This window comes from Rousettus aegyptiacus, unplaced genomic scaffold (genome assembly GCF_014176215.1).
Source record: "Rousettus aegyptiacus isolate mRouAeg1 unplaced genomic scaffold, mRouAeg1.p scaffold_m13_p_20, whole genome shotgun sequence".
Lineage (NCBI taxonomy): Eukaryota > Metazoa > Chordata > Mammalia > Chiroptera > Pteropodidae > Rousettus > Rousettus aegyptiacus.
In genome coordinates, this window is record NW_023416296.1 from 1,518,694 (window position 1) to 1,545,370 (window position 26,677).

At 64.6% G+C, this 26,677-nt stretch overlaps 1 protein-coding gene across 4 annotated transcripts; it reads right to left on the reverse strand.

Annotated features, from left to right (window-relative positions):
• Positions 1-10: 10 nt before the first annotated feature.
• Positions 11-18,118, reverse strand: PDXK (pyridoxal kinase). 4 transcript variants are annotated; one of them, XM_016143494.2, is made up of 11 exons: positions 16,934-17,398; positions 11,215-11,269; positions 7,993-8,097; positions 7,363-7,446; positions 7,140-7,186; positions 6,284-6,369; positions 5,190-5,235; positions 3,739-3,850; positions 2,704-2,840; positions 1,745-1,811; positions 13-1,432 (listed from the first exon to the last, which is right to left on the reverse strand). In XM_016143494.2, the coding sequence occupies exons 1-11, from the start codon at positions 17,087-17,089 to the stop codon at positions 1,320-1,322; spliced, it is 1,008 nt and encodes a 335-aa protein (XP_015998980.2). In that variant the 5' UTR covers positions 17,090-17,398; the 3' UTR covers positions 13-1,319. The 4 variants fall into 4 exon arrangements, with proteins under 4 accessions (XP_036094045.1, XP_036094046.1, XP_015998980.2 ...); XM_016143495.2 differs by lacking the exon at positions 16,934-17,398 and adding an exon at positions 17,945-18,115 and having other exon boundaries at positions 14-1,432; XM_036238152.1 differs by lacking the exon at positions 7,993-8,097 and having other exon boundaries at positions 11-1,432; positions 16,934-17,403.
• Positions 18,119-26,677: the final 8,559 nt, after the last annotated feature.

Below are 26,677 nucleotides of genomic sequence, written 5' to 3' on the forward strand. Positions count from 1 at the left end.
AGGAGCCGGCAGGGGGGAGGAGCCGGCAGGGGGGAGGAGCCGGCAGGGGGGAGGAGACGGCAGGACGCGGGAGACGTCGCCCCTTCCCTCAGGGGCGTCTTCCACGCGGTGAAGGCCGCACTGCAGAGAAGGTCCGCGGGCCCCAGCAGGGGGCCTGCCTGTGGGCCCAGGGCCTGGGGGACAGGGCGGCCCTCAGTCTGCTCTCCCAGGTCCCGCTGTCTCCCTGTCCCCGCTGGCTGTGGGCTCCCGGGAGAGGCAAACCTCTGCACCCCGAAGTGGGGGCGGGGTGCTGAGACCAAGGCAGGCCGAGGCTTCAGAACGGGTACCCCTGTCTGCAGCCATGCACAGTGGTCCCCCAAAATCTGGGCAGCTGGGCCACGGTCACGCTGGCATTGGACCACCGGACAAGTGTGGATAGCCGGGGGCGAGACGTGCCCGGGGGCAGGAGCGGCCTCTGCGCTGCGGGCCTGTGCGCACTGACCAGGACGCTGCGCCTCCGGCACCAGCGGCCGGCGCCCAACACGCAGCGTCGATTAACCTGCTGCGCCGCAAACTAGGCAGGTTTTCCACACGGGGCCCATCGGGGTGTCTCCCACACACGCCCTCGGCCGGCACCGGCCCCCATCACCAGCCCCTCTGCACGGGGCTCAGCAGGTCCCTGGAGGCACCAGCGGGCGGCAGGCCGTCCCGCTGACACCCGTGAGATCTGCGGAGCACCTTGCATTTTCAGGGTCCTGGAAAGGTCCCCCCTCCCCAAGTGGCGGAGCAGTCGGCTCGTGTCTGGGCCAGCGGGCGTCGACTTGTCCAAATGGCGAACAGAAATGGGATGTGAGGTGCCCGAGGGCGGGCCGGGCGGACAAACAAGAAACACACGGCGGCGGGGCGGGAACCGTCAGGCGGCAACGAAGCGTCTGCGGGGTCTGCGCGATGCCATGCGCCGCCACGCCAGGTCGACACCCAGCGTCGTCCTCGGAGACCCAGACACAGGCCCCCCGGCCCGGACCGCGGGCGGGAGCCCACGCGACTCGGGGGGCAGCCCCCGCCAGGCACCCCGCGACGGGAGGACACCCCGAGGGGGGACCACAGAACGGGTGCTCCAGGCAGGCCCAGGAGCCCTGGGGCGAGGGCTTCCAGTTGCAGGTGTGTGATCGCTTCGTTACTCCTAACAAGCACGACTAGCACGTTTTCACGATTAAGACCAGGTGATGCCGGACACTCACGAAAGAACAAACGCGCCGGGTTTCGGCCACAGCTCTAAGGCAGACGCTACACTGTTCACGGGGACGGAGGCGGAGCGCGGCGGGGGGCGGCGGGCGGCCTCACAGCACCGTGGCCTGCACCACGATCTCCGGGTTCTCGATGTCGCCCTTGCTCTGCACCATCCTCAGCTCCAGCTGCGCCGGGCTGGGCTTCTGCCCTTCCCCGGCCTGGGCTGCGGAGCAGGCGGAGTGTTAGCGAGGCAGCAGGGACAGGGCTGTTCCCGGAGCCCCCAGCTCAGGCAGCAGCCCACGCCGCTGCTGCCCAAGGCCCCCGCCGCCACAGGCCAGGGCCAGGGGGATGACGGGGGCCACGGGGAGCCTGACCGCAGCAGGACATGCGGCCACGCCCGCCGCGCTGTGAGCCGGTGCTGCCTCCCTCCCTCGCCTCTCTGCCCCAGGCCCCGGCACGCAGAGGCTCACGGGCTCCCCACAGGCACCCGACGGCCTCCCTATGGTCCCCCCCCCCCGAGCCCTGCAGGCGGTACCTTTCGCACACGTGATGGTCCGCTGCAGAACGTGGTGCATGGCTGACACCGTCTTCTCACAGGCCATCTGCAGAGGAAGGGAAACTGTCTCCTGCCACAGGGCCGCCTGCCGCCCCGTGCTGCCCACAGCCGCACCATCTCCGCTCTGGGACGCCAGGGGCTGTGGCTCCCTGTCGTCCCCCAGGCCAGCGGGGCCCTGCCCCCCTGCAGCAGGGCCCATCCATGGCAGGCTGAGCCCTGACTGCGCTAGTCCACCACGCCCTCCGGACCTCAGACAGGCTGGGGGGGGGGGGCTGTGGCGGGACCGTCCACGCGGCAGCCCGCAGTGGGTGCTCGTCCAGTCTCCGGAGTGGACGGCTGCAAAGCGCCTGCGTGGGAAACGGCGCCTGCCGAGGTCGGCCAGACGGGGCTCGGCAGGCGCTGGGCACACGAGCGGGACACCCCTCCCGCTCCTGGACCCAGGCCCCTCCCCCAAACCGGAACACGGCCTTGGGCAGCCCGGCAGTGACATCTCCGCCGGGCACCAGGATGCCGCTCTCGCTGCTGCCCATGGAACTGGCAGGCCTGCGTCTGCTCAGGACGCCGGAGGGCGCGAAGCCCGCCAGGGGTCTGGGAGGGGCGGGGGAGGGGCGGGGGAGGGGCCAAGCGCCAGCCATGCTCTGCCCAGACAGGGGCCGATGTCCAGCCTGGGCCCGGGGGTGGCCCCAGGTGCCCCACAAAGACAGAGTCAGGGGACTCCATCCCAGACCCCAACCTCGAAACGCGCCCTTCCTGAGGGGGCCCGACCAGCCCGTGAGCGGGGGAGGGGCTGGGACTCAGCCAGGTGTGGGACACCTGGCCTGGCCGCTGCCCGCCCTTCCTCCCGCTCATGGTAACCCCTGGCCCCCTCCCTGGGCCTGGTAACCAGCTCCCCACAGAGCACCTGGGATCTCCGTTGCAGGGGGGTGTGTTCAGCTGACCTTGAGATTGTTGGGGTGCTTGTGTGTCCACGCCAGGAGCATGGCGGCGAAGAGGTCCCCAGTGCCCACGAAGACGGCGTCCACCTTGAGCATCTCCATGCGAATGCGCTCCGTGACCACGGAGCCGTCGGGGCGGCCTGGGGGGCAGGGCTGGCTGGGACCCCAGGCCTTGGCCTGCAGAGGGCCACCCGCCCCCCGGCCTGGGCACCAGCCTGCCCGCCTCCGCCCTGGCCCTCCCCTGCACTGCACCTGGGGGGCTAACGGCACCCGTGGGGGCTCCCCCTGAGAGGAGCCGGGCCTCAGGGCCTGCCCGGCGCGCCCAGCGCCCCACGGCGGCCGAGCCGTCCCCGGGGAGGAGGAAAAGCATTGAAGTCCCAGAGCATCGGCCAGGACGGCCTGGGGCGCCGCGTGGCGGACGAGCGTCCAGCCCCCGTGACGCGGCGACGTGACGGGGTGCCTACGGCAGGGGCGTGTGAACCCGCCGAAGCGGGAACGTGTGCGTGAGCGTGTGCGGCTGTGAGCGTGTGCGAGCGTGTCCCCGCACACGGACGCAGAGGGCGCGGGGAGAAGGCGTCTGTGGGGCTGCCCTCTGGGGCCGCGGGGGCGACCGGCCTCCAGGGTCGTTTTAACGCCAGCCCAGGTGGCATCACGAGGCCCTGGGCGGACGGCCAGCCGGGGCCCGGCCCCACGGGAGCCGAGGCACGGGGAAGCAGGCTCCCGGGAGCCTGCCTGCGGCCAGGCTGCCCCCACAACCCCGCCTTGAAGAGGGGCGTCTCCTCACGCCACCAGCACCACCATGGGCATCGGGGGTGCACCCCGTGCTCCACCGCACCCCAGTTTATGGAAATACTCCCAATGGCTTTCAGCCCCGCCATTCTCGGGGGTGGGGGGCTGTGGCGGCAGCTCAGGGGCCTGAGCTGCTGAGTAAGGCCCGATCCTCCTACTGAACCTAACACTTTCTCGGAAGCCTCGGAAGCCTGGAGGGGCCTGTGGAGTCAGGGGCGGGGCCCGGCGGGGGGCAGGGGCAGGACTCACGTGTCCTCTGGCTCCCCAGTGCGATCAGGTAGTTGCTGCCCCGTGAGGAGGGCAGGTCAGAGCTGGTGATGACCACAGTGTCGGGGCCCATGGAGTGCAGCATGTCCATCACCTGCGGGGGCCCGGGAGACGTCAGCCACACCCTGTCACCTCTGCCCCCGCCCCCCCGAGCCCACACGGCCAGGGACGACTGGCTCTCGCGGGGTCTGCCCGGATGAGGGGGAGACCACAGAGGCCGAGGACTCGGGAACGGGCCCTGACCGGCCGTGCCCATGCAGGGACGGCTCTGCCCAGGGACGGTTTCGCTGGCTCAGAGCTGCCATCCCCGTTCCCCCGGGCGTGAAGTCCGAGGCTGTGCACCTGCCGCCTCCCATCTGTACCCGACGCCGGCGGGAGGTGTCACCCAGGCCGGGCTGGCTGGCGGTCCTTCCCCGCCTGGGCTCCACACCCAGCAGCCACCAAGCAGCAGCGGCTCCCGCCTCTGCCCGCTCTGGGGAGCCACTGGCTCGCTCGCTCAGCGGACGCCTGTCGCCAGCGCCCAGCAACTTGGGAGGAAGGAGGCTCCCCGCCCTCCGAGGGCTCAACATCTTGGGACAAAATACCCACTGGGGCAACTCGGGCCAGGGAAAGCGCCAGCTAGACCACGGCAGGGGGCCAGGCCCGGAGAGGACGGAGCGGGAGGCAGGGGCGCATGACCCCACCCGCCCTCCTCGGGGCCAGCATGGCCCTGCTGTGGGGTCACGCAGGGGGGCTGACCCTGGCTTGGAGTTTCTGGTGGCCGCGCCCTCCCTTCTCAGCCCAGGGCCTTTGCGAGGGCAGATGGGCCACAGAGTCACATGGCAACGGAGAACCGACTCCTCTTTAAGCTGTTTCCTCTCTAAGTGGCATGAGGGCCTGCCTCCCTGTGCGGCCCCCTCGGAGCAGGGCCTGTGGTCGCGAGCAGCACCCTCCGCTCAGAGCTGAGTGTGGGAGATGTGTCCCCCCCACGCACCCCACACACACGGGGCGGGCCACCCACCCGGCACCCACCCTGCGCCGGGCACAGCCGGGCGCTCATGTGAAAGCCCTCCGGTTCTCACAGCCGGGGGTGGCTGCGCCCACGGCCATTGTCCCCCACCCTGAGGCCACCTGGCGTGGAGGCCCCAGTGCTGTGCCAGCTCCGAGCAAGGCCCTCAGAGCGGGAGGAGGGCCCCCACCCGCCGCCCTCCATGGCACTTGTCACGGCTGCCCCAGTTAGCTCAGGCCGGGGCTGCCGGTAGGAGCGGCCCGGGCGGTGGGTTAACCAGGTCCTGACACGTGCGAAGCCGCAGGTGACCAGCCAAGTGGCCGGAACGAAATGCACAACGCGCCCCCTGCTCCCCCACCCCGCCTGGCACACCAGGAGCTGGGGCGCCCGGGACCCCCCGGGGGCGTGCCCCCGCCCCGCGTCAAGCCCCGGGAGGTCTCCTCACCGCTAGCGCATCCTCCTGGCTGTGGATCTTTCGGCCGGTCAGTAACCTGGAAGACAGGCGGGCACAGGTGTCCCTGCCTGGGTCCCGCCTGTAACGGTCCCAAAGCTACAGTGACACTGTCTCCCCCGCCCCCCAATTCCCGACCCGGGGTTCCCACAGGGAACTGGCTCCGAGCCTGACGCCATCACGGGCCGTCATGGACCAGGTGCCACCGTGACGCGTCCGGGAGCCCTCACGGGTAAACGTGAGGTGCACACGGGGATGCTCACACATCCCGGGGTGTGCGTTCCAGACTGCGCTTCACGCGCACACAATGACAGTGACGGACAGCAGCCTCCGAGAGGACACGCGGGGCCCGCAAGCGTGACCCGGGTCCACGGGAAGTCGGAGCTGCACATGGCTAATTACCACGTCCACAAGCCCAGCAAAGGTCAAGGTCCTGGGGGTGAGTCGTCGCCACCCGGAGGGAACCCCAGGCTCCACCCCTACTTCAAACAGTGGCCTCGGAGACTGAGAAGCCATTGCTGAGGAGACATTGCCGATGGTCCCGCAGAACCACACCGTGATGGAGACAAACCCGCTCGGTGCTCGGCTGCCTGCCACGGCGCCCAGGAGCCCCTCGCATGCGGGGTGCCCGGTTCTTCCACCCATCGGGGGGCCGTGCCGTCCAAGGACAGCCCCTGGACTCGATGCTGGGCGGTGGGGCTGCGCCTCACACAGGGATCGGGGTGCGGGCCTCGGAGCCCCGAGGTGGCCGCCCGCGTCAGCTGGTATAGATGGTCCACCCTGTGGCCCACGTCGCCCACGTGCCAAGTGCCTCTCCCCTCTTCCTGTCCCCAAGGCCCCTGCTGTTTGCGAGAACGGCGGGGGGCTCAGCACTCCCCCCACAGGGAGTCGGGGAGAGGGAACCCCTACCACCGCCGCTGACTGAAGCCCGGCCGGGCCAGCACGCCCCTCACGCAGAACGGCCCGTCCCCACCCACGGCCGGGTTCTGCCCCCCGAGGCAGGCCCCGGGGGGCACGTGGGATGCTCACTGTGCCACCCGTCACTCTCCCGGGGGGCCTGCCGGTGGGAGCCGTTTCAAGCTACTCACTCAGCCTCGAACTGGTTGGGAGTAATGATGTCTGCCAGCGGCACCACCTTGTCCTTGTAAACGGGCAGGAGGTCCTCGGGGACGTACTGAAGGAGCAAGGGACACGGCTGGTGCACGCGGCGGGGGACGTGGAGCCGGACACCGCGCCCGGGGCCCCTCTGTGCGCCACGCGGTGGGGGACGTGGAGCCGGACACCGCGCCCGGGGCCCCTCTGTGCGCCACGCGGCGGGGGACGTGGAGCCCGGACACCTGCGCCCGGGCCGGGGCCCCTCTGCGGACGGGCACCCGACCGCAGTCCCACCATGTGGGCGGCGCGCGGTGACCACAGGGCTCCCGGGGTCCCGGGGGTGTCCGGGCGAGCCCCCCTCCCCCGCCTCTAACAGCCTGGGCTTCGCGGAGGCCTCGGCGTGACCGCGCCGCGGGGTTCCGCCCTCCCTGCTTCACCCCCCGGCAGGGCAGGCGGCCCGAGACCCGCCGCCTGCCCGTGGGGAGCCCGGGGGCCGGGAGCGAGTCCGACAGGGGGAAAGTCGGAAGAAGACGACACTTCACGACATGTGCAAACGGTAGGAGACGCAGCTCTGCGTCCTCACGTGGGACGTCACCAGAACACAGCCACGTCCGTCCACGTGCAAACCGGCTGCTTTGGGCAGCAGCAGAGCAGGTTCTGGGATATCGACTCCGGCCCTCTAAGGGAGCCCCCCGCCCGCTGCCAGCCCCGCTCCCCCCCACCCCCCGCCACGGGCGTCCCGCTTGCCCCCGAGAGCAGCCTCCTGCCCCCGCGGCGTCCAGGGCCGCTGTCCTGCCTTCGCGGGTCGGCAGCGGCCCCCGCGACGCTTCGCGCCGCGACTGGACTCACCATGGAGCCCTCGCCGTTCCACTTGTCGCCCATCACCGGGTCACACACTGCGGGGACACACGGGCCGCGCGTCAGCCCCGGAGGGCCTGGCGGGCACGGCCTCCTTTCCGCTCGCCCGCGACCCGGCACAGACAGCGCCTGCGGGCGGGGGCGGCGGCCACGGAGGGTGGGGGGGAAGGCTCGGCGCCCACCCCGGCCGGCACCCACCCCGGCTGGCGCCTACCGTACACCAGCCGCGAGTTCTGCTGCTTCAGCTCCTTCACGATGTCCACCACCATGGCCAGGAAGGACGCGTCCCTCGTGTACCCTGCGGGGGACGTCAGAAGCCTCCATCACCGGCCTCGGCCACAGGAGAACACAGTGGCGTTGAAGCCGTGTGCGGGCGCCGCGGCGGGCGGGCCTGGGACCTGCGGCCCTGTCCCCCAACGACCGTGGTCACCGGGGGCCACGGGCACTTCCCAAAGGACGCGCTACGTCTTAAGTAAGGGAAGAAGCCGGGGCCGGGTGTCCGCGGGGCTCCCTTCTGGGCTTCCCGATGACGAGCGCGCATGTCGGCCACTGACCAGCCCCGCGCGTGAACGACGGGCGCTTCCTCCCGCCCAGCGGCGCGTGTGTGAACGGCGCCAACGCGCCGGGCAGCAGGGTGTTTCACCCCCGACCCCTTCCCAACGCCCCGCCTGTCCCCGCCCGCCGCGGGCGCCGGAACCCCGGGGTGGCCCAGACGTGACGCCCGGCTCGGCCGTCGTCGGAGCGGGCTCAGCACGGCCACCGGGGCATGGTGGTCGCCAGGGTGCCCCGAGGCCTGGGCGGCATGCGTCGCCCTCGATGGAGGCGGGGCGCCCCGGGGCCTTACCCGTGAGCACGTAGTCGTACTGGTTCATGCTGTTCAGCCGCAGCCCCTCGTACAGAGTGTGCAGCTCGTGGGAGCTCAGCACCTGGCCCTTCCAGTGGGCGTAGCCTGGGGGACAGCAGAGCGCTCAGGGCCCGCCTCTCGCACGACGGCCCCGCCGGACGCCCCAGGCGCCCGCCCGCCCGCACGGGCCCTGCCGCGCGGTCCCCGCCCCGGGGGCCGAGGCGGGGACTGGGGCGACCGCCCCGACGCCTCACTGCCGCCGACGGCACCCCTGGCGCTGACCCCGTCTGCGGCTGTCACTGCGGACGGCAGGGTCCCCGCCCCCCGCCAGCGTCCTCTGGAGTCAGCCCGGTGCGCTGAGGGCGTCGGCCCGCGGGCTCCCGTGGAACCTGTCATATGACGGACGGGATGCAGGGACACCCACGCTCGGGAAGAAACGGGCCGGGCCCACGGACCTGCATACCTGCCCCCCGTCTTTAGTGGGGGCGCCTGGAGACGTCCCCACAGCAGCCACTCGCTTGGCCAGCTGGTACTGGGCACGCTTCCGCATCCAGGCCGAGCTGCGGGACCACTGCCCCCCGGGCACCCCGGCAGGTGGGGGCGCCCCACGACCCAGCCCCTCCCCCTCCCCCACAAGGTCGAGATGCGGCCAGAGCCACTCTCGGATCAGACCCTGACCACGAGGCAACGGTGCTGGGCCTGCCCTCGGCCCCCACAGCTGCCGGATGAAGCGCCCGCTCCGGGCAGATGCCTGCGCGTCCTGGGGAACTGGCCAGCCATGCGGGACCCCCGCTCTCGGAGTCTGGCGAGGCTCAGGCTCAGCAGGGCGGAGCCCCATGGCGGACACCCCGGACTTCCCTGTGGGGGCGCCCCCAGCGCCCTCCATACCACGGGCAGCGCCCAACCGTACGTGCTTCCAAGCAGGTCTGTAAAACCCTCGGGAGAGGTGACGCCTCCGCCCTCCTCAGGGACCGCGCGGTGGGGGGCTGGCCATGTGCACGGCGGCCGGTGAGCCCGGGCAGGGCCGCCCTGGAGGAGGCGCGGCTCAGTTACCCGGGTGGGACCCGTGTGGCCGCTGGTCCAGTGGTGCACAGGCAGCGCGGCAGAACTCTCGAGGCCAGCACACAGTAGGACCGCGTGGCGGAAATGACAGGGCGTGGCCCGGTGCTGGACAAGGACACCCGCGAGTCGGGACAGCGCTGCCCCCCCGAGTCTCGCAGGGCTCGTGCGGCAAGCCCTTCCGGCCGCAGACAGGCCTTGAGACCCGCCTGATGACGGTGAGCGGGGAAAACACAGAACGCCTCCTTCTTTTTTAAGGAAAGGTGACGGACTAATGCCGAGCACCTTTGTTTCAGGCCCAAAGCCCGGACGTAACAGACAGACCGCCGTGGGCGTCCCACGCGCACAGTGGGCAACATGGCTCTGCGCTCTGGGAATCGGGGGCTATGTGGCCACGTGGGGGCAGCTGGGTCGCACGTCCTAACCACCTGCTCCCATGGCTCCCCAGGCGCCAGGGGCCGCATGTCTCACTGCCACAGGGGCTGGTTTCCAGTCGGGCTGGCCTCGCCTCTGAGCAGCCGGGTGTGGGCAGGGGTGAGGGGCAGAGCCATGGGAGGAAGAGGTCCCCGGGCTCAGGAGCACGGGAGACCTCGCCGGGCTACTCTGGCCCATGGCCAGCACCTGAGCCACAGCTGGCCTTGGGGAGGGCTCCCTCTGGCGGTCCTCTGATGAGGCTGCACAGACCAGACCCTGTGGGCCCAGCACAGGGTGCACAGTCACTCACAGGTGGGATCCCGCCTGAAGGGTCCCCTAGCCAGGCAGCCACCACACAGCATCTGGCTGGGGTTGGGGCAGCGGGCTCCTCTTGACGTGGGGGAAGGCCCTCCCAGGAACCACGGGGGGCCCCACTGGCTGGGAAGCCCGCACCCCGGCCTAACCAGGCCTGCCTCTGCATGGCCCCATCCCTCCCGGGGCAGGCCAAGGCCCGTGTCCAACCCCTCAGCATGGCCAGTCCGCCACCGCCACCTGAGAAGGTTGCCGGGAGCCCGGACGGGGCCAGTCACCACTGCGGCCCCCAGAAGCCCCTCCCCTCCTCTGTCCTGGAGTCTGGGGCAAAGGGCACAGGAGTTTCTGAGCAGGGTCTCTGCTTATGTGGAGCTAATGCCATCCGTGCCCAGCACGATACAGGCAGCAAGTTTAGCTCCAGCGTGGAGCGTCCAAACCAGCTCAGCTTATTTACTTTAAGGAAGAGAAACGGACAAACAGGAGGGTAGTCAGAACAGCCAGCGGAAAACGCAGCTCTGGGAAGCTCACCGCACCGGCGCACTTTCTGGGGCAGCTGCCCCCCCCCCCCCCCCCCCCCCCCCCCCGGCAATGCACCGGGCTGCCCACCGCCTTTGCCTTTTCACCCAAACCCGCGAGCAACCCCTCCCTCTGTGTGACTACTTATGACGCCCCCTTCCTTCCCGGAAAGATCAACCCAAGAGCATTAGGGACAGCCTCCCTGGGGGCGGGGCGGTCCCAGGAAGCTCTGTGCCCCAGACATGCGCCTGGGCTCAGAGTCATCTCAGCAGAGGCGGCGCGGGGACGTTGTCAAGAACTGCAGGGGCTCGTCCTCCTGCCTCTGAGGCTGAGTGGGGAGCCCGGGGTCGGGGTGTGGGGAGCTGGGGAGCGTGGGGGCTCGCCCCGACAACCAGGGCCTGTCGAGGCCACTGACCCTCATGCCTCCCTGGGCTAGCAATTCCGCTTCAAGGCTTCTGTGCCCAGAAAGCCTTGGGGTCCCCGTGCGCCGAGACGCCCACATGCTCCTCCAGACACTGGTCTCACGCAGAGACAATCAGGGCACACCCACGTGTCCACTTGCAGCACGGGGGGCCCTCCACGCGGCCACAGGGTCGCCTGGTGGATGAGGGGCAGGGGCAGGCGCGTGCAAGGGGCAGGGGGGGCCCTGGAGTGGGCGCTGGAATCGCCGTCCTGGTGCCCTCGCTTTTCAAGGAAGGGAGTGGAGCGCCACCCGCCTGGGGGAGCCGGTCCAAAGCCACGGAGGACGCGGCAGTCCACACCTGCACACCGCCTGACCCCGCCCTCCGCCCCCGTGCGTGGGGCGGCCTCAGCGGAGGGGCGCCATTGCCGGCTCCTCTTCCCCATCCGTCAGATGGGGGGACCCCTAGATTTCTAAAGGGCCACGCCTCACGCCCACGCTCAGCTGCGCCAGCACCTTACCCGTGTGGTTTGAAAACTGGACCGAGTTCACGGCATCGATCTCAAACCCCAACACCTGCAAGACAGAGAGAGAAGGGCCAGGCGTGAGAGCCTGCCAGGTGGCAGCAGCCCACAGCAGGTGCCCGACGCCAGCCCGGAGGCCAGCCTGGAGGCGGGGGGCTGCCGGGCGGGCGTGTGCCGGGCCCCTGGCGCGGGGGCCGGGCGGGCCTGGGTCAGCCTGCACGGCCACACTCATGGCCAGTGATGGGCTTTGCTCGCTCCTTTGCGTAGAAAATGCGCTGGGGAGCCACCAGCCAGAGGTGCCGAGACTCAGGCGTCTGTGTCACTTCCGGAAGTCCCTGCACCAAAGCACACCTGAGGCTCGAAGCCCCTGCCCGGTGCGCAGGCCAGGCCAGGGCTCCCGCAGGCTGACCGCTCCCTCCGCCCGCGGCCCCTCGCCGTCCCGCAGGGAGTCAGGGGAAGGAGGCGCCTGCATGCCACTCACGGCCCGGGTCTTCGTGCGGCCATGGCCACTTTGTGAATTCCCTGAGCTACACACTCAGGAGTACTATTTAAGTCTTCCTAACTATTTTAAAGCCAGTGTCATCAGGGCTTGAAGTAGTAAAAAGAAAAAAAAAAATCAACGATCTTATGAATCCAAAGGTAAAGTTGGCACTTTGCAAATTTCCTCCCTGATTTCGTGGCTCCCCGGACACGGACAGGGCTTGCAGCTGTCCCAATCCTTGACCGTCCTAACCGAGACCTTGCAGAAACAGATTTGAAGCAGCAACGACACGAATCCTGGAAATCCTGCCAAAATACCTCCCGTGTTGGATTTGGACATGGATAATTAATCCCTCGGAGCTGGCTCGCTGGAAGACGCTATTTTCTGCTCTTAAGTGATGGCACTGGGCCCCGGGCTGCCATCTCTGTTTCAAACACCACTGGCGACACAGGCTTGTCAGTCAGGATGGCGAGCTCAGCTGAGGGCACCCATCGACACCCATCAAAGCCCCCGGGAGAGACCCCAGGAGAGACAGCGCAGAGGGCCCGGCCTCCAGAGGGAGCCCTTGGGCCCTGGAGAAAGGACTTCCCGTTCACACCCAGTCTTCGGCGGGTGCCCACCCCGTGTGCTGCACCTCGTGAGGCTGTGACTCTGGAACGGACGCCCGCCCCACCGGTGGCCGCAGCCCCCACCCTGGTTTCCCACCACTGCAGGAGGCCTCGTCACCGGCCCTACACGCCCGCTCCCCCGGCCTCCTCTGTGACCCCACCCTGGCCACGCAGGGTGGGTGCTGGGCTGCGGGCAGGCGCCGCCCTCTCTGCATCTCCCCTTCCGGGTCCCCCAGCACCCGTTAAATTCTCTGAAAATGACGGCTCTGCTTTCTGTGTCCGGCCTGGCCCCTGCCCGAAACACCTTGCCTTCCGCTGCCCCACAGACAGACCGATCCTTGGCCCAGGCGCCCCACCCGCACCACGCCCCACACAGCGAGCAGCCTGGTCCCCCCCAGGTCTGCCTCTGGCCCAGCGTGTGGGGCAGAGCCTCGTGCCCGTCCGTTGACAGCCTCTGGCCCATTACCCCGGGGATAGAAGAAGACGTCCGTGGGCCCTACTATGATAAGGCCACCCCGTATCAGGGCAGTGGCTGGTCCCGGACTCTTGTGGGGAGAATCACGTTGTTCCACAGCAAACCCGGGGCTCAGGTGGCCTACAGGGCTCCGTGGGGGGCGGCACCATCGGGGTGAGGGGGGGTGGCAGAGGCAGGGCGCTCGGGCTGACGGTTCAGAGAGGAAATGAGAGGTCCGGGTGAGGTAAGGACTCAACACCTGTCGCTGGCTTTGAAGCTGGGGCCTCGCGAGGAGCAGCCCGCCGCGCACGTGAGCGCCGTGTGCAGCCGCGGTGAGGCCGAGTCCGAGCACCCGCCTCCCACGAAGCGCGTGATGAGTGAGCACGGTGGCAGGTCTCCCTGCTCCCGCACTGGCTCACGGCCTGGCCACCGGCCGGGCTCCGGGGCGCCCCGCGTCCGTAGACGTGTGCACGGGAGGCCACCGTGCATCTCTCCCGACCCAGGCTGCGTTACGGCCGGCCAGGGAAGCGCTTACGCTGCACGCGCCCTCCTGGGCCCTGCCAACCTTCCGACGTTTACCCGCACACCACCGTCACACAGGGGAAGGACATAAACAGACTCATTCCAAGGAAAAAAGAGGAAGAACTGACTAGTTCAGCCCGGGGGGTGGGAGCGGGAAGGCCTTGTGGGGGGGGCCACTTCTGCCAGCTCTCACTCCTGGATACCCCCCAGCACTGCCCTCCTCCCACCGGGTGCCCCACCCCCAGTTGGGGGGCAGGCGCTCCCGGAAGTCCCCCCAGGGCCCCAAATCTGCTGTGACAGCCTAGCATGTCTGCTCAACGGCTCCTCACCCAATCCCACCCCCGCGAGCCTGCATGCCGTTCTCCACGCGCCCTCCTGACCCCCAGATGCGCCCCGCCGAACCCCGACCTTCAAAGGCTTGGTGCTGCCCTGGGCGGAAGCCAGACCCCAGGCTGTGTGTGCTGCTGGCACCCATGTCACTCCACTCTGTGACCTACGCTGTGGCCTCAGCGCCGCCGGCCACCTCAGAGCCCTGAGAGGCTGTGCGCCCTGCGTGAGCCCCTCCCCTACGCCCACCCTCACTGGGGCTGTGGGGGCTTCGGAGCCCCCGAGGACGAGTCCCCACCCCACACGCCCTGAGTGAAGGCTGGCAGGGGTCAGGGCCCCGGCCAACTCCGCAGGCAGACGCTCTCCCACGGCAGAGACGTCCACCGCACCAGGCACGGCACGCCCCCCTCCAGCTGCCACGGAAGCCCGGCCACGTGATGACCAGGACAGCGCCACGCCGAGGAGACGGGCCTCCGAACCGAGAGGAGCCACCGAGACTCACGGCCAGCCCGAATCAGGCACCGCTGGCGAGGCCCCTGCCCGGGACGCGCGGCCTCAACGCTCGCTCGTCCACACCTGCTGGTGGCAGGGGTCCCCGCCCTGCTGGAGGGAGGGGGGCGGGGACGAGGCAAGGCCCTGTGCACCGGCCGCAGGCAGCGCCGCATCGGCCGGCAGAGGAGGCAGCTCGGACAGCCTCGCTCTGGGGCCGCAGCGGGCCCAGGCCGGGCGGCCAGCCTGGGAGTGGCTCCTGCCAGCGTGCGGCGAACACCTGCCGTGGCCGAGCGCGCGTGTGCCGGAGAGCACGCCACACGCTCCGCAGGCGGTGACAGAGGACGCAGGTCGCAAGCAGGGTCTCCGGCCCACGCCGGCTTCCCTGTCTGTTCCGGGGAGTGGGGGACGGGGGGCGGGGGACACAGGCTCCCGGCGGCCTCACAACCACCTCTGGGGACGCAGTGGTGTCTCCAGGACCCCGACCGAGCCGCCCACAGGAGCAGGTGGGCTGCTGCCCGGCAGGGCCCTGGACCGCTGCTCCGGCCGCCGCGGCCCGCGTCACTCAGCGGGCCGGGGTCTGAATCCAGGTTTCCCGCCAGCGGCCCCTCCACACGCCCGCTGCCCCTCAGCCGGCAAAGTTGAGGCTGACGTCCGAGCCAGCCCCCCAGCCCCAGTGGCTTCCGGGGCCTCCTGTGGCTGTGCCTTGCTGTCCTGGTGACACGGTGTTTAATGGGTTGTGAGCTAAGGCCACCTCCGTTGTCAGTCACATCGACACATTCCCCTTGGAGACTCAAACGCGCTTCGGACTTGCGGCTGGAAACCACCCTGAAGCTGGGGGGCCATTCCTCCGGGCGCTCCTCTCCCCGGGGAGGGCGCCGGCCCGCGGCTGTCTGCCAGAGACCGTGAGCGAGCGCGCGCGTTAGGGACCTGGCAAAAAGCAGTTTGGGAGCGTGGGCCCCGAAGCCCAGACTCGCAGGTGTCCAGTGGCGCAAATCTGCACCATGCTCCCCACGAGGCAGCGGGAGCCCCGGAACCGGCCCTCACCGTGTGGGTGCCTGGGCCCGGGGAGCCGGGCGGCATGTGACCACCGCTTAAGGAAAGGTTGTGTCAGCTGCCCCCGCACGGCCGGCAACCCAGGGGGGCACTGGACACCTCGCCCTGGCCTTCCGGGGGGCTGGCCACGCACGTGGCCAACAGTTCCAACTGAAGAGAAGTGATTCTCTAGGGCAACGCCTGTCGCTCCCATGTCCTGGCACAGGCGTGGACAAGGCCACGTCCCTCTCCCTTCCCAGGACTCCCGGCCCCGGGGCGTGGACCCCCTTCTCTGAGTGCTCCCCACACCCGCTACGCGAAACCTGGAGCCCCCAAACACGTGTAACTCGCCAGACCTGCCGGCGCCCGGCTGTGTCCCTTTGCCCCCCGTCTGTGTGAGGGTCCCTCGCTTTGCTAAGTCGCACCCGGTTTGGGGGCTCCTTGGAGCTCCGCTCTAGGGCATGTCCTCACATGGGCCCAAATAAAACTGCTCCCCTTCAAGCTACGAAGGCTCGAGTCTTCTGTTCACTGACATCCCTTGGCAGACGAGACTTAGAAAGGCACGGAAGGCAGGGCCGGTCCCTGAGCCGGAACTCCAAAGCAGGGGACCGCGGGTCGGCCCCCCAAGTGGCCTCCCCAGCCCGACCGCTCACTGTACTTCGTGCTTAGAAGGAGATGATGTAGTCAAAGACCCAGGGGAGGCAGTGGGACCCGACCCACATCCACTCAACGGGGTCCTGGACCCGCGGGTGCCCCCGGCCCTGTCCTTCTGTCTGGTCCTTCCGCATGGAGAGAGGTGAGCAAACACCCTGGGGTGCCGCCGGCCCACCTCATTCTGCCGCCAGAGAGACGCGTACACCCCCCGTCACCTCCTGAAGTGCCCGTGACACGCGGCCAAGCCCCAGAGGGCTCTGTGGAAGGGGGCCTCCGCAAGGTCGCCCCACTTTCCAGGACACCTGCCCTGCCATGCGCCTCCTGGGCTTCACATACCCCGAGGGCGGGAAGTGCAAGGCTGGATTAAGTCAGAGACGGGGGTGCCTCCCCCAAGACAGGAAGTAGGAGGTGACATGACTCCCATCCCCCAGCCTAAGTCCCATAAGCCCAAACACATGCATCCATGAGGATGCTGGGCCCTAGGGAGACCCGGGGTAGAGACCGCAGCTGTGTCCTTAGAGGCACTCCCCAGGTGGGGGTCTGGGGTGCCCCCTCCCTCAAGTAACGGGAAAGGGACGGTTTCGGAGCAGGAACTGAGGGCAGGTGCCTGTGAATTCAGGAACAAGGACAGGGCTGCAGGACCCAGGTGAGCAGCGGCCACGGGTGGACGGGGAGGGTGGATGCGGAGCGGGGACAGGGCAAAGGGCACAGGGAAGCCAGCGGGGAGCTGCGCACTGCTTCCAGGGGCCCCTCCCGCTCCCGCGGCTCCCTGACCACGGCATGGCTGCGGCCCGAGGAGACGGGTTCTCAGACCCGGCCTGGTGCCCCTTCCACACACTGCCCCTGCTCTGTTCCGGGGACCTGTGGCTCCACACCCCCATCGCACCCCAACCCCCGCAGTGGCCTTGAGTACACAATACCTGCCAGCCGCCCCTCCCCGGAACAAGCCAGGGGCGAGGCGGAGCGGTGGACGAGGGGGGGCACTGTGGGTCAGCCCCAGGCACGCACCTGACAAACCCACGGGTCTGCCCCACCTGGCCGGAAGGGAGGGACAAGAACCAGACCCTGTGCTGAGTACCACACCCTTCTCGGCAGGTGCTCCGGGGCGCGTGGGCACTCTGAACTTGCACCCCGGTACCTTCCCACCTTCGAGTCTTTGCTCCATTGTCCTTCCTCAGGTATCAGGCATGGCGGCCTCAGGTCAGCCCTCACACTCTGCTGAGCAACGGCTCCAGCCCTTCCTGTGGTCCTTCTGGCCAGCCTGCTCCCTGCAGGCCACCGGTCGTGGCCAGGGGCCCTCATGTCCTGTGGCGCCCAGCACGCACCGCAGGGGCCCAGGGACCTGCCACGCTTGCTCCTTGCTCAAACAGGGGCCAGAGGTGGGCAGTCTGGAACAGTCACCGACTTGCCAGGATCTCACAGGGCTCCTGAGGGGCCACAAGACAAGGAAGTGCCCACACGCGGAAGTCGCCTCTTGTACAGCTTAACACCCCCGGCCTCCTCCTGCCCCTCTAAGGGCCACTGAGCCATAACCTCAGCTTAACAGGAAGCAGTGGGTGCCCAGCCAGTGAGACCAGCCAGTGTCAGCCCCCCCACCAAGGACAGGCGGGGAGGGGGAGGCAGGGGTGCCCTGGGGACGGCCAGTATGGAAGGACTAAGGCACGCACGTCAAAGGCAGCTTCTAAAGCCAAGCCCTGCAGGTGGGCCCTCCCCGCCCCGCCCCCCCCCAGCGACCACCCCCAGGACAGGTCCGCCGCGCCACGGCCACGCTCGCGGGCAGAGCCTCACTGTCTGCGCGTCCTCCCCCTCCCGCCGGCAGCCTGACCACTGCGGCCGGCGACAGAACCGGGCACTGCAAACACCTGCCCATCATCCCGCCTCCTCCTTCACTCCGGGGCAGCGTCCCGGCTCGCGTGACTCCCGGGCCACTGCGCCGCATCTTCCCGCCCCCAGGGAGCCCGCCCGCAGGCGCCGGATAGCGGGAAGGGGTGGGTGCTGGCGGTGCGCATGGCACCTGCGGGGCCCCCCAGGTGCGACCGGCCGGCGTCCGGCGCCCCGCGCTCCGGACGGCACCTGCGGCTGCCGCTGGGTCGCCGCCAAGGTCAGGCGGGCCGGCTGCGGCGAGTCGCGGGGACCCCGCGGGTTACGTAAGAGTACCTGCAGCGGAAACGTGGCCGCCCGGTTGCCCACGTAGCCGCGGACGACGTGGCTCTGAATGGAGAGCACCCGGCACTCCTCCATGCCGGCCTGCGTGTCCCCGCTCGCGGGCCTCGGGCTCCGGCCGGCCCGGCTCCGCGCAGGCGCTCGGCTCGGACGCCACCGCCTCCCCGTGACCTCAGCGCGGCTGGGGACACGCGGCTCCCGCGCTGCGCCGGGGCGGGGCAGGGGGCGGGGCGTCCTGCGGGCCCCGCCCCCTCCCCCCGCTCCCCGGCGACCGGGAAATTCGAGAACGCACCCCGCACACCGCCCACGGTTCCCTACCGCCCCCCGCCGCGGCGACCCGCTCTGCGCTCCTGGCACGTGGGTGGGCGCAGCCCTTCCCCGGAGCGCAGGGTTTGCCCTTCTCATTTTACGCTGGAAGAGCACTGTGGGGTCACGCAGTCATTCAGTCACTCATTCATTCATTGACTCATTCCTGCAGCAGGTCTGCGGACACTGAGCCCCGCCTCTGACCCCCCGCCCCACGCTAGGGGCGCCGCGAGTGGGAGCGCGCCGGGCGACCACGGGGGCCGGCGGGGCTGGAAGAGACCGGGCCGCCCTCCCACGGCCCGGGGCCCGCGCAGGGCCAAGACTCTGCTCCAGAGGTGTCAGGGCCACTGAGTCCCCTGCAGGGTCCGCATCGATTTTACACCAGACCCTCGGACCACAGCGGGAACCGGGACAAAGACCCACCAGCCCCGTGGTGCCCGCCCTGAGGACCAAGGAATGATCCAGGGCCGCCCCGCCCACAGTGTGCGCTGTCCGCAAAGCTGAACGACGAGCGGCCATGGGGTGGGGGGGACCATGGGGTGGGGGGGACCTGGCCTCCCCCCAGAGGTCTGGGGTGGCAGGCATCTCCGCAGCACCATGAGGCCCTTGGGGACACCGAGGCTCTCAGCTCCCCAACCCTGGCCTCGTGGCTGGGCCACGGCCTGTGTGCGCCCCACCACCCACGCCCTGGCTCTACGTTCAGAACCTACCTTCCAGCGGGTTCCCGCACAGCCCGGCTGTCTCTGTGTTGGCTGGGAAAATTATTGCTTGGCTATCGCCATGAGAACATAGGCTATTACCTATGGAAACAACATTCTAACAATAAGCTTTCTGCTTCCGTACCCCCGCTTGCACACCCGACCTGTGAGTCGACAGGTAGTGAATAGAAGAAAAACAGACCTTTGTGTTCAGACAGAATGAAGAATGAATGGGGTTTTGGACTTAAAAACCCTGCATCTCTACATTTCGAGGCTGCTTAATTTGAGGTCTGCGTACCCCTGGCGGACCCAGCTGGCTGGATAAAGAGTGCGTTTCCTATAACTCACTGAGTTCTGGTGGTCCGTGTGTCTTTCTGGGGCTGGCGGCTACAACATCAGGACCCTCGGACTCCCGGCAGCTGAGCAGCTCTCTGCCGCTTCCCCTGGCTGTCCCCCTCCCCTACCCCTCGCTTTTGGACTTCCAGACATGGCAATCCGAGTCCTTTATGGTAACCCAAGGCAGCACGGCTAAACCTCTCGACCTGGTGAGAAGGCAGGCGGGGCCAGGCCGGCGCTGGGCGGGTGGGAAGGCGGGCGGAGCACAGCTGTGCGTGTTTTAAAGTCGATTATAGATGGTAGTCAATAGCTGTTGATTAATAGCAGCTAACGTTTATTGAGTGTTTACTATGTGCTAAGCGCCTTACACACATTAACACATTTAATCTTGTTAAAAACAAAGTTCAAGTAAATCTGAAGATCTAAGTGGCTTTATTAAGCTGCAGGAGTCGGGCAGCAAGCAGAGGGGCAGGGCAGGGCGGGGCGGGGCCGCGCACAAAGGAGTGGGGCCCGGACCCCTGGCTTCCCCTAGGGGGGCGGCAGGCGGCCTTATCAGGCAGGGTACTTTACTCTGAAGCGTCGGTAATTTCCAGACTGCTCCGTAATGAATTCCACCCCCGGAAGAGGCCGGAACTGCAGTTCGGTTAGGGACCGAGTTTCTGTGTTGGTGGCGTGGTTTAGCACAAGCGACTCTGTTCGAGCTGTTGTTTCTTCTTTGTTTCCTGTTTTTTTAAAGTCCTCATAACCACCCTACGCAGTAGGGGTTAAGGTTACAGCTAGTGACAGCGTCGGAGCCCCCGGGGTTGGTGGCGGCCAGCAGCGCCTGCCTCTGCACTTACTTTTTCTTGTTCCTCCCCTGTGAGGTCAACTGCCCCTGCCTCTTGGGAGGGCTGATGAGACCACCCTCTGCAGCCGGTCACACCCCCTGCTGGCTGCTCTATCACCTAGGTCCCTCTCCCTGGGCAAACCTGGGGAGCACCCTCCCCACCCTCAGTCCCCACCCCATCACAGTTTTGGCAAGTACTAAGAACAGGCGAGGGGCTGGCAGGCGTCCAGGCCTCGGGGCCCCTGGAACCCTCCTCCTTGAGGGGGGGCCCAGGTAGCCGTGAGGATGGCATTGGGGTGAATTTACTTTTCCTTGGGCTCTTGGATCTCGGTTCCTGTTCTCAGTGCCTGAGGTTCCCGAGCTGGTCACATGAGAGTCATCTGAGGAACCTGGTAAAGTAGCCAGGGCCCGCCCCCCTCCCTGGGCCTTTCCAGCCCTCAGCTCCCAAACACTTCTGTAATTACCCAAGTGTGAGAAGCTCTGTCCCATAACTGACTCCATTTTGTATCTTTGTGAGCACTGTCAATTGCCAATAATCAGCAGCCCAAGAACAAACCTCTTTCCTTGATGAATCAGGTAGCGAAGACCTTTCAGAAACTATCAGTCTGACGGCATTGGGGTGAGGTGCTGCCCGAGAACCCCTCCCACTCATTTCCAGTGCCCCCAGGCTGCCCAGCAGCCTTCCCTGGCAGGGGGCCCTATCCCTAGTTCCCGGCAAATGCCCTGCAGGGACGGCATCCGGAAGGCTCCCTGGAAGAGAGGGTGTCTGGAGAGGCCCGTGGGTGGGGCCAGGAGAGGGCCTTTATGGGGTTTCCACTAGAAGGCCAGGCCAGGCAGGTAAGCAGGCTGGGTATCCACCGGCTGGCCCATTGGGGCTGTGTCTTCTTGTCCAGTCCCTGGTTCTGGGTGAGTAGGGAAGGGGGTTGGTGCCTCCCAGAGTGTGCAGACCGGAGAGGCGTAGCTTGCAGTGTGGGCTCTGATTGGTCAGTCTGCAAGTGAAAGGCAGACTTGCAGTCTCTAAGACCTGGCTGACCCTGGGAGAGGCGTCACTCACAGTCCCCAAATCCCCAGAGGCCAGAGCTTCAAGACAAGAAAACGCAGTTAATACACTGGCTCCTGGAGCCACACCGCCCAGGTTGAAGTCCAGCTCCTCCAATGGCCTGTCAACTTGGAGTGACAAGTTAGGTCAACTCTTGGACTCAGAGGCCCCCATTCTCCTCAAATGGAGAAATAGTAATAGTTCGTCCATCAGAGTGGAAGCGGTGTTGAGGGGACGCGGCAGGCTGACACACGTGGAGACTGAGAGCCGGGAGGGCTAGTAGAGCTCCCTGCTCCCTGTGTGTCTGGGACACGCACACACGCGCACACGTGCACACGAGCGCACGCACACGCGCGCCCTGGTGGTGAAAACCCCGCTCTCTCTCACGGCTGATGCCCTGACTCCGAGCCGCCATTTTTAATGAAGGATCTAGTTAAAAACCCTCCCATATTTAAAAAGCGGCTCTGTCTTCTCGAGAACAGTCTTTTGGACGCTTCCCAAAAGACGCTTCCCGTCTTTCTTAACCGGCAATAACTGAAACTGAAGCCTGGATCACAGTGTTTCGTTTGTTTTGTTTTTAGAGTTTGATTAGAGAATTTTCTTTTTGCTTTTCTCTTGGGAACCGGCAATTATTTTGGACCAGTGTCTTCAGAAACGCGAGCAAATCCCCTAGATTCTCTCCTGAGTTGTTTGGCTGCGGTCTGACTTCTTCATCCCCAAAATTTGCTTGTCTGGTTGGAGGCTCACCTCACAGACTCCGAGTCGGTGAGCCGGCCCCTGACAGCCTCTCAGGCTCTCTCTTAGGTCTGCTCTCACGGGGTCCACCAAAAACAGCTCCAGGCCATCTAAGTTTCAGCTGAAACCCATGAGGAGCTGTCACTACACAAAGAAATAACCTTGAACCTCACCCGCTATTCTTAACCAGCCTTTAGTGGGATTGTTTTTCTCTCTCTCCTTAGTGGTACTTCAGTTAAGAAAAGATTCAAAATCTGGGCCCAGAGCTCAGAATTTTGGACCCTCAAGGGGCCTTGTGGGACAACTATTACTGAGAAGGAAAAGGAGCAAAGTGAGGAAATCTCTCCTTTAGTGTGACTTCTTGTCCACAGGAGCACTTGGGTCGTCCTCACATCCGACTGGGAGCCCCACCTGCCGACCCAGATGGTTTGACATTGACTTTGCTGCAGCTGCGGCCTTTTCTTATGCACATTGTACGCCCCAGAGATTCTTGCCCAGAACACAGGAACCCCTCATCGTCCCGCGGTCTTGGAGATGTGTAACATTCCTTTTTTTTCATGCATGTCTGTCTGGTTTTACGCAATACATGGTAAGCGCTCAAGAAACGCATTGATGTCAGATTTTTTTTAAAATTGGAATTGTAATACATTGATTATACATATTATATTTTTATACCTTCCACATGACCTCCGATATTGCTCAGCCATCTTCCATAGCTGCATTATTTCTATCGCATGGAGTTACAAGAATTTCTCTAATCAATCCCCTATTAATGGATAATTAGGTTGTTTCCAGCTTTCACTGTTAAAAATATTTCATTGGACTTGTCAATAAATCTTTGTGTGCATTTTTATTACTTTCTTAATATAAATAATGAAGTGGAGAGACTGGTAAAAGAGTAGTTTGCATGTTTAGATTTTAACATATATTCCAAATTATACTCCAGGAAAGTGTGTAATCGATACTCTGGTCAGCACCTGACGATAATTTTAGCACAGTCTCATCAAAACTACGTTTCTATATTTTTAAAGAATCCTTGAAAACTGGAAAGTGAAAAAAAACCAAGATATTTTTAGATACGAACTTGTGTAACCTCTCTTAGGTTTTATGGAAGTTACATATGTAAACAAAAGGGATTAATCTAATCATTGAAGCTGGATTTTTAGAAGTAGACAGTATTCCGTTTGCTTCCGAAATCACACCACGCAGACCAGTCCTTCTCAGCCCACGGCCGACCCGGACGTGATCATGCAGCATCAGAGGTCAGGGGCTCACGCACCATTCTCGGTACCTGCAGGCCTTATTCAGGACTGCGCATGCCCAAGGTGCGCCCTCAGCTCACCAGCGCCTCATCTGGAAAACGGGGGTAATAACCTGTCCCTCCCACCACGTTCCCGTGGGAATCACAGGAGACGGTACTTGGGGCGCACACAGTAAATGTGGACGGCTACCGAAACCTGCATTCCCCACCAGACTAACCCCGCTAGTGGGGGACCAGCGCTGTCGGCACCTCGGCATCTACACTGCCTGGTGGTGGCAGTCAGTAAATGCTGGATGGATGGATGGATGGATGGATGGATGGATGGATGGATGGATGGATGGATGGATGGAGGGTCGGATGGGTGAGTGGACAGAAGGATAAATGGGGAAGGGATGGATGGGTGAGTGGATGGATATGTCAGTTAAAAAAAGGCAATTTCTCAAGCAGAATGCCCATACGTTCCAGCGATTCTACTTCTGGGAATACGCCGAAAAGAACGAAAAACTTTTAATGAAGCCGTGTTCCATGACGGAATCTTCCGTAATGGCCAGAGGGTGGGAACGGCGAAAAGACTCGCCGAGACGTGAGTGGGTGGGCAGGCGAGAGGCGGTGCGTGCGGCTGGGGTGTGGCTCGGCCTCAGGGAGCAGGACGATCCCGAAACATTACGCCGTGGACGAACCTTGAAGACATGGTGCTGAGCAAACAAGCCGCTCGCACCAAGGCAAATACTGTACGGCTCCACTTATACGAGGTTCTGAGATGCCGCCCAACCGTGGGAACAGGAAGGAGAATGGCGGGCGCCAGGCGCTCAGAGGCGGTGGAAGTAGGGACTTACTGCCCGGCGAGTCCAGAGAGTCGGTTTTACAAGACGAAAAGGCGGTGAACAGTGGCGATTCTTTCACATTATGAACGCATTTAAAACCACCGACCTGTACTGAAAAATGGTTAAAATGGTAACCTTATGTTTTGTATATTTTACTGAAATAAAAGAAAACTAAGCAAGCTCGATGCACTTTCAAATATAATGAAAGCAGATTCCCTACACTCCGAGAGCTTACATTTCAGATGGAAGCCAAACGAACACAAACTAGCCAAGGGTGGTAAAACAGAACGTTCCTTTACCAGAAATCTAGAGGTGTGGCTGGGGGTGCCGGTTCCTTCTGATGCTGGTGGGGCACAGAGCCAGCAGTCACAGGAGGCTGGGCCTGCAGCCTGGGTCTGGAGCGGGGTGCAGAGGCAGGGTCTTCCTGCCTGGGGAGGGGCCTGGACAGGCGGAGGTGGCTTGGTGCCCCAGCCAGTCCCCGCAGGGGCCTCCTCAGCTGCAGAGTCCCTCAGGGAAGTAACTGGTGCTTGCCTTTTGTGCTCCCTGGGCTGTGGATGGAAGGAGACTCGGGATGCTGTCCCTGGGGCTCGTGCATCAGAGCCTGCACGCGGAGCCTGCCTTCCCTTCATTTCTTCCCCGCCCTCTTCCCAGTGATGTCCCTCCTTTCTCGAACACTTCCAGTCTGGCCCTCCACCGGCCTGTTTGCTTCCTTCCTCCAAAGTGTCCTGCCTCCTCCTGTCCAGCTCTGTGGGGTGCTGGACACAGGACAGCTGCGGGGCAGGAGGCAGGGACGGCATCCTGGGGACGCTGTCCTCATGGACGGAGTCAATGTGATCAAACACAAGTGCAAAGCACTGGGGGGCCTCATGGCCGACATGCAGTGACCAAGACCCCCAGACATGCAGTGATCAGGACCCCGAGACAAGCAGTGACCAGGACCCCGAGACATGCAGTAACCAGGACCCCCAGACATGCAGTGACCAGGACCCCCAGACATGCAGTGACCAGGACCCCCAGACATGCAGTGACCAGGACCCCCAGGCCCAGCTGGTCACTGTCCAGGGTGAGCCAGGAGCTTGGCTGCAGAGGCCCGATGGAGTGTGGGTGGTCCTTGCCCTTGGCGAGGATCAGGCTGCGAAGGTACTTGGCCAAGGAAGACCTGGGCTTCAGGGCAGGCTGCGAGCAGGCAGGAGGTAAATGGTTTTTCTTCCCCAGTGAACACAGATGCCAGTCACTAAAGGGCATATAGTGTAGGAATTCTTTTATATGAAATGTCCAGCATAGGCAAATCCATAGGGACAGAAGCATATGAGTGCTTGTCCACGGCTGGGGGATAGGGAGGGAATGGGGAGCGATGGCTCATTCGACATGATTGGGGGGGGATTGTCCCCCCAAAGTGTTTTAAAGGCATCGTTATGGGTGCACAATTCTATGAATGCACTAAAAACCTTTGAATCATCTATTTTAAACAAGTAAACTCTACGGTATGTGAAATACATTCCAATAAAGCTGTTTTAAACATTAGAAACAAACAAGGACGTTCAAAGCTAAGCGCAACAAAGAAAAAGGAAAGCTGAATTCCTCAAGGGAAAATCCAGACCTGGATACACAGGGGAGCCCCCCCTCCCTGCTCCCCTCTTCCACCCCTCCCACCCCCCTCCCCCATCCCTGGTGCAAAATAACACAAGACATGCTCCCTGTCTTCACAACAAGAAGAAAGATGATCGAACTGAAAACTGATGACTTTTCTTAGATATGTCCGAGAACTGAGGTCATTTGGCAGACTGCAGTCCCAATCTGGAGAGATGTTAATACAGAGTCATGGACAAGGTCAGCTTACCTGGGGTGGAAGCCTCCAGAACCAGTAAGCACCGGAAAGAGGGATGAGTATGCAGCGCACAGGGGTTTTAGGGCAGTGAAAGTCTTCTGGGTGACCCTGTGATGGGCCACACGTGTCATTCACTTATACATAGGTTTGTCAAAACCGCAGAATGTACACCACAGAGCATGAGCCTTAATAGAACCTGTGGACTTTAGTTAACAATGTGACAATTCTGGTTCATCGACTGTAACAAATTGCTGCACTAACTCCCGACATTAATGAGACACTTTGTGTATGGGGGGGGGGGAGGTACGTGGGATCTCTACACCAGGAGCTCAACTCGTCTATAAACTTAAAACTGCTCTAAAAAATAAGATCCATGAATTTTTTAAAAATTTCCAAGTTTATAAGTAAAAATCGCAAGTAATTCTATGACCCATTGGTAACATTTTGATGGACATCTAGAATTTTTGCCTTTTTTAAAAAGAATCAGGTCACCCCTGCTATTTTATCGCCCACCATTTTCGTTAACCTGATGCACATCCGCCCACGTCCATCAGAATGACTCCGGACTGCCACGTTTGGTGACGGCGTTTTACGCCGATACGCGGATATGTCATTTTTCCTTCAGCAAATCCCGGCCTCAGGTCATGGGAGCTCCCCTGCAGCCGAGTGTCACGGAACGCCACCGGCTCGGGCGGGCAGGCAGGGTGGGGCGAAGCGGGGTTCGGGGTCCCTCCGGGGCCCGGCGGCCCCCTCCCGCTCGCCGTCTGCGCTGCAGCAGGGATGCCGTCACGGGCGCCAGCCTCGGACGTCCACAGACATATTTCCTGAACGATGCGGCGTCTCAGCACCCGTCAGAGACTCTACCAGGGCGAGC